The sequence below is a fragment of the Thamnophis sirtalis genome, unplaced genomic scaffold (genome assembly GCF_051295495.1).
Source record: "Thamnophis sirtalis isolate CommonGarterSnake01/CBP01778 unplaced genomic scaffold, rThaSir2_p1.2 scaffold_24, whole genome shotgun sequence".
NCBI lineage: Eukaryota > Metazoa > Chordata > Lepidosauria > Squamata > Natricidae > Thamnophis > Thamnophis sirtalis.
Window position 1 is genome coordinate 184,924 of NW_028261404.1, and position 7,025 is coordinate 191,948.

The 7,025-nt window shown below is 38.6% G+C and overlaps 1 protein-coding gene across 1 annotated transcript; it reads right to left on the reverse strand.

Annotated features, from left to right (window-relative positions):
- Nucleotides 1-2,149: 2,149 nt before the first annotated feature.
- Nucleotides 2,150-4,038, reverse strand: LOC148042222 (uncharacterized). Its single transcript, XM_087703125.1, has 2 exons — nt 2,655-4,038; nt 2,150-2,605 (listed from the first exon to the last, which is right to left on the reverse strand). Exon 1 carries the CDS (start codon nt 3,912-3,914, stop codon nt 2,943-2,945), a length of 972 nt encoding a protein of 323 aa, XP_087559251.1. The 5' UTR covers nt 3,915-4,038; the 3' UTR covers nt 2,150-2,605; nt 2,655-2,942.
- Nucleotides 4,039-7,025: the final 2,987 nt, after the last annotated feature.

The window sequence follows — 7,025 nt, forward strand, 5'->3', positions numbered from 1 at the left end:
TTTGGTTCAAAAGTAACACGTTCTGGTTCAATTGAGTTTTTCTGCAAATTCTAAGATATACTTGGGTGTAACTCCCCAGGGAAACATCAGATCACAAAATGGAGTGGTTTTTTAGCATTCCCGACTCAGGACACTACTAATATACGTTTGTTTTTCGAATCTGGGCTTTGGTTCAAAAGTTACACGTTCTGGTTGAATTGAGTTTTTCTGCAAATTCTAAGATATACTTGGGTGTAACTCCCCAGGGAAACATCAGATCACAAAATGGGTTGGTTTTTTAGCATTCCCGACTCAGGACACTACTAATATACGTATGTTTTTCAAATCTGAGCTTTGGTTCAAAAGTTACACGTTCTGGTTCAATTGAGTTTTTCTGCAAATTCTAAGATATACTTGGGTGTAACTCCCCAGGGAAACATCAGATCACAAAATTGGCTGGTTTTTTAGCATTCCCGACTCAGGACACTACTAATATACGTTTGTTTTTCGAATCTGAGCTTTGGTTCAAAAGTAACACGTTCTGGTTGAATTGAGTTTTTCTGCAAATTCTAAGATATACGTGGGTGTAACTCCCCAGGGAAACATCAGATCACAAAATGGGTTGGTTTTTTAGCATTCCCGACTCAGGACACTACTAATATACGTTTGTTTTTCGAATCTGAGCTTTGGTTCAAAACTAACACGTTCTGGTTGAATTGAGTTTTTCTGCAAATTCTAAGATATACTTGGGTGTAACTCCCCAGGGAAACATCAGATCACAAAATGGAGTGGTTTTTTAGCATTCCCGACTCAGGACACTACTAATATACGTATGTTTTTCGAATCTGAGCTTTGGTTCAAAAGTAACACGTTCTGGTTGAATTGAGTTTTTCTGCAAATTCTAAGATATACTTGGGTGTAACTCCCCAGGGAAACATCAGATCACAAAATGGGTTGGTTTTTTAGCATTCCCCACTCAGGACACTAGTAATATACGTTTGTTTTTCGAATCTGAGCTTTAGTTCAAAAGTAACACGTTCTGGTTCAATTGAGTTTTTCTGCAAATTCTAAGATATACTTGGGTGTAACTCCCCAGGGAAACATCAGATCACAAAATGGAGTGGTTTTTTAGCATTCCCGACTCAGGACACTACTAATATACGTTTGTTTTTCGAATCTGATCTTTGGTTCAAAAGTTACACGTTCTGGTTCAATTGAGTTTTTCTGCAAATTCTAAGATATACTTGGGTGTAACTCCCCAGGGAAACATCAGATCACAAAATGCGTTGGTTTTTTAGCATTCCCCACTCAGGACACTAGTAATATACGTTTGTTTTTCGAATCTGAGCTTTAGTTCAAAAGTAACACGTTCTGGTTGAATTGAGTTTTTCTGCAAATTCTAACATATACTTGGGTGTAACTCCCCAGGGAAACATCAGATCACAAAATGGAGTGGTTTTTTAGCATTCCCAACTCAGGACACTACTAATATACGTTTGTTTTTCGAATCTGAGCTTTGGTTCAAAAGTTACACGTTCTGGTTCAATTGAGTTTTTCTGCAAATTCTGGTTTTAAATATTTTATTTCATTTTCATTTTCATTTTCATTTTGTACAATCACTTATATACTGTGCAAAGAAAAAAGGAAAAAAAAAAAAAACCCCCCAACATAACACTTCATTCCCCCATACACCCTCTCTTCCCCCTCCAACTTTCCTTTCACCCCTCCAACATTCCCCTCTTCTACTTCCCTTCCCCCTCAGACATCTCCCCCTCCCTCCATTTACCCTCCTTACATTCCCTCTCACTCCCTCTTTACTTCTCCCTTCTCTTTCCCTCTTCTCCCCACTTTGGTGTATCCATACAATTCAATTTGTTTTTTACAATAAAAGTAGAAAAAGAAAAAAAGAAAAAGAAAAAAAAAAACGGCAGTACACAAGTGAATTCTTATTGTTCTAAGGATTGAAACTGTAATTCCACCCTCCCCCCTCCCCCCTATAATCCCCCCTCCCTAACCCCCTTACGGCTTCGCAGGTCCCATGCCCGGCATAATTCTTTAACAAGCATTTAAGTATAATAAGGCCAACTAACTTTAAAATTTAAAAAAAGTAAGATAAAAGTAGCCAAAAAGAAAAAGGAAAAATAGTAGAAAATAAGAAATAATAAAAAAAAAAACACCCACACTCACACACAAAAAGGAGAAAGAAACAAAAAGGGTCATAAGCCCACTACGTTACCACAGCTTCCCATTATCTATAAATCTTAATCAATGTGACTCATTCCAAATTTCGATTATTTTACTACTTGCAGGGTTTCAAACTATATTAGAGCCAGGTAAGTTGATCAGTTAGAATTCCCCAACTAAAAATCTCCTTGCTTTGTCTATCTATTCAAACCTTTAATTTATCTCCTTTTTTATCCAAGTATCCAAACCTTTCTATAACACCATTAACTCAAATACTTCTTTCATTTTTCATTTCCAACACCTCCCTTTCTATCCTTACCCACCTCCACATATAAATTTTTTACCTTCCACCCTGCCTTTATCCATATCCACATATATATTTTATCCATATTCGTTGCTCCTCCCATATTTACTCCACTTTCCTGAAGATTCTCCGACCAAACTTTCTTAACCTTATATTAATATAGCAACTCAAACAAACATCAGCTTACGTTCTAGCCCCATGTAATCTAATTAAACTTTCGCTGCCCTTCCCTCTCCCACGCACCTCCCAACTCCGTTTGTCCCAAACCACAACTCAAAAAGATCACAATTTCCGCTCTCTTCACCTAAAAGAATAGTTCATGCGCAATTAAAGTTAGAGTTCAAACAAAATTTCTGTACAATATATGTCCCCAATCAGCAACGCTTCTTTCAGTCTCCATGTCTCATCATCGATATGCCACTTTTCCATTTTATCCCAGACGGAAATCATAAAGCTTTAAAAACATCGCTAGTCTTTATTCTTTAGTCTTCTGCCCTTCCGGAAGAGAAAAGCAACACGCTCCACCTTGTAACCACGTGTCTCGCTGTTTGTCTTCTCCTTCTCCCTGTCTCTCCCCAGATCCGGATGAATCAGGAAGTCCCGCCTTCAGGGTCTCGTAGTAAAATTTTCGGGCTTCACAGACAGAGTTAATGCGGTGTTTTTGGTCGCCAAATGTAACTGTAATACCAGCTGGGACTTCCCATCTATATGAAATCTGAGAGTTTCTGAGTTCTTCGGTTAAGAAAGCATACTGTCTCCTTGATCTTAACATTTGAAATGGTATTTCCTTAAAAACAATCAAGTCGTCCCCGTCAATTCTCAACCTCTTTCCGTAGAGCCTCTGTGTTATCTCATTTCTAGATTCCCTTGTAGTAAAGTATATTATTATGTCCCTCGGAAGCTGTCGCTGTTTTGCTACCCAGGAATTCTGGCGGTAAATTCTTTGAATCTGCCAATCAAAGTTAAGTCCCGGACTTCCCACCAAGCGGCTGAAAGCCTCAAAGAATGTCTGTTTCAAATTCTCCTGTTGGTTTTCACGCAGCCCTCTAACACGTATAGCAAAGGCAGACTTGTTATAATTTAATTTGACAATTTCTTTTTGTGCAGATTCAATTTCCTGTTCTAACGTTTGAATTTTTGATATCAGATTAAGGTTACTTTCTTCCAAAAGTTCCAATTTGTCCTCCGTTTCAGCAATATAATCTGTCATGACTGTCATTACCCCGATTATATCCTGCTTTGCCTGAGCAATTTTAGCATCAAATTCATCAGATAAATCCGAAATCAGTTGATTAATCTCCTGTCTGAAATCATTAAGCGTTTTAAGAAGGAATTCTTGTGTTAGCAAATCTCCCGTGGAGGGTGTAGGAAACAAGGGTAGCGGCTTCATGGCATTTTTGGGAGATATATTATTAAGGAGGCGCTTCTGTCTAAGTTTGGGAGCCATTCCAGAATAAAAATAAGAGAATCCAGCGAGCCAAAAATCAAAGTCTGTGCTCCCCTCAGATAATCTTTTAGCAATTAGTACGGAGAAGCCTTCAGGAGGGTAGGGTCAGTTAGCTGCGTCAGATCAAACACAAAAGCTACGAGATCGCCATCTTGTGACGCAGTTAAAAAAAGAAGAGAGGGAGCCTTTTGCGAGATTGAAGCTGGTATTTTAAATAGTAATAGAGAAAGTTCCTCGGGAATGTTCCCCGCCCGAATTGGCTTTTAAATAGCTTAGTTTTGTCCTGGGGGGGAGGCAATCTGCCTAGGCTGCAAAAAAAAGCAGCGCGGAAAACTGGCCGGAGTAAAGGCTCAGCTAATGTTGAACCTCTTCTCCATTCACAGCAGAAAAAAAAAGCTATGAATTACAAAGAGATCCTAACGACTGACCTTCTCCCTGCCCCTTTCTGCCAGAAAGGAGAGATATCTATAGATCTTATAAGATATACGAACCAGAGTCCTGGCAGGAGCTTTACTTAGCTCCCGACGGCGGCAGCCCCTCCCCTCGAAGCCGGAGAGGTTCTAGTTTTTCTGCAAATTCTAAGATATACGTGGGTGTAACTCCCCAGGGAAACATCAGATCACAAAATGGGTTGGTTTTTTAGCATTCCCAACTCAGGACACTACGAATATACGTTTGTTTTTCGAATCTGAGCTTTGGTTCAAAAGTAACACGTTCTGGTTGAATTGAGTTTTTCTGCAAATTCTAAGATATACTTGGGTGTAACTCCCCAGGGAAACATCAGATCACAAAATGGGTTGGTTTTTTTAGCATTCCTGACTCAGGACACTACTAATATACGTTTGTTTTTCGAATCTGAGCTTTGGTTCAAAAGTAACATGTTCTGGTTGAATTGATTTTTTCTGCAAATTCTAAGATATACTTGGGTGTAACTCCCCAGGGAAACATCAGTTCACAAAATGGAGTGGTTTTTTAGCATTCCCGACTCAGGACACTACTAATATATGTTTGTTTTTGGAATCTGAGCTTTGGTTCAAAAGAAAACGTTCTGGTTGAATTGAGTTTTTCTGCAAATTCTAAGATATGCTTGGGTGTAACTCCCCAGGGAAACATCAGATCACAAAATGGGTTGGTTTTTTAGCATTCCCGACTCAGGACACTACTAATATATGTTTGTTTTTCGAATCTGAGCTTTGGTTCAAAAGAAAACGTTCTGGTTGAATTGAGTTTTTCTGCAAATTCTAAGATATGCTTGGGTGTAACTCCCCAGGGAAACATCAGATCACAAAATGGGTTGGTTTTTTAGCAATCCCGACTCAGGACACTACTAATATACGTTTGTTTTTCGAATCTGAGCTTTGGTTCAAAAGTAACACGTTCTGGTTGAATTGAGTTTTTCTGCAAATTCTAAGATATGCTTGGGTGTAACTCCCCAGGGAAACATCAGATCTCAAAATGGGTTGGTTTTTTAGCATTCCCGACTCAGGACACTACTAATATATGTTTGTTTTTCGAATCTGAGCTTTGGTTCAAAAGAAAACATTCTGGTTGAATTGAGTTTTTCTGCAAATTCTAAGATATGCTTGGGTGTAACTCCCCAGGGAAACATCAGATCACAAAATGGGTTGGTTTTTTAGCAATCCCGACTCAGGACACTACTAATATACGTTTGTTTTTCGAATCTGAGCTTTGGTTCAAAAGTAACACGTTCTGGTTGAATTGAGTTTTTCTGCAAATTCTAAGATATACTTGGGTTTAACTCCCCAGGGAAACATCAGATCTCAAAATGGGTTGGTTTTTTAGCATTCCCGACTCAGGACTCTACTTATATACGTTTGTTTTTCGAATCTGAGCTTTGGTTCAAAAGTAACACGTTCTGGTTGAATTGAGTTTTTCTGCAAATTCTAAGATATACTTGGGTGTAACTCCCCAGGGAAACATCAGATCACAAAATGGGCTGGTTTTTTAGCATTCCCGACTCAGGACACTACTAATATACGTTTGTTTTTCGAATCTGGGCTTTGGTTCAAAAGTTACACGTTCTGGTTGAATTGAGTTTTTCTGCAAATTCTAAGATATACTTGGGTGTAACTCCCCAGGGAAACATCAGATCACAAAATGGGTTGGTTTTTTAGCATTCCCGACTCAGGACACTACTAATATACGTATGTTTTTCAAATCTGAGCTTTGGTTCAAAAGTTACACGTTCTGGTTCAATTGAGTTTTTCTGCAAATTCTAAGATATACTTGGGTGTAACTCCCCAGGGAAACATCAGATCACAAAATTGGCTGGTTTTTTAGCATTCCCGACTCAGGACACTACTAATATACGTTTGTTTTTCGAATCTGAGCTTTGGTTCAAAAGTAACACGTTCTGGTTGAATTGAGTTTTTCTGCAAATTCTAAGATATACGTGGGTGTAACTCCCCAGGGAAACATCAGATCACAAAATGGGTTGGTTTTTTAGCATTCCCGACTCAGGACACTACTAATATACGTTTGTTTTTCGAATCTGAGCTTTGGTTCAAAACTAACACGTTCTGGTTGAATTGAGTTTTTCTGCAAATTCTAAGATATACTTGGGTGTAACTCCCCAGGGAAACATCAGATCACAAAATGGAGTGGTTTTTTAGCATTCCCGACTCAGGACACTACTAATATACGTATGTTTTTCGAATCTGAGCTTTGGTTCAAAAGTAACACGTTCTGGTTGAATTGAGTTTTTCTGCAAATTCTAAGATATACTTGGGTGTAACTCCCCAGGGAAACATCAGATCACAAAATGGGTTGGTTTTTTAGCATTCCCCACTCAGGACACTAGTAATATACGTTTGTTTTTCGAATCTGAGCTTTAGTTCAAAAGTAACACGTTCTGGTTCAATTGAGTTTTTCTGCAAATTCTAAGATATACTTGGGTGTAACTCCCCAGGGAAACATCAGATCACAAAATGGAGTGGTTTTTTAGCATTCCCGACTCAGGACACTACTAATATACGTTTGTTTTTCGAATCTGATCTTTGGTTCAAAAGTTACACGTTCTGGTTCAATTGAGTTTTTCTGCAAATTCTAAGATATACTTGGGTGTAACTCCCCAGGGAAACATCAGATCAC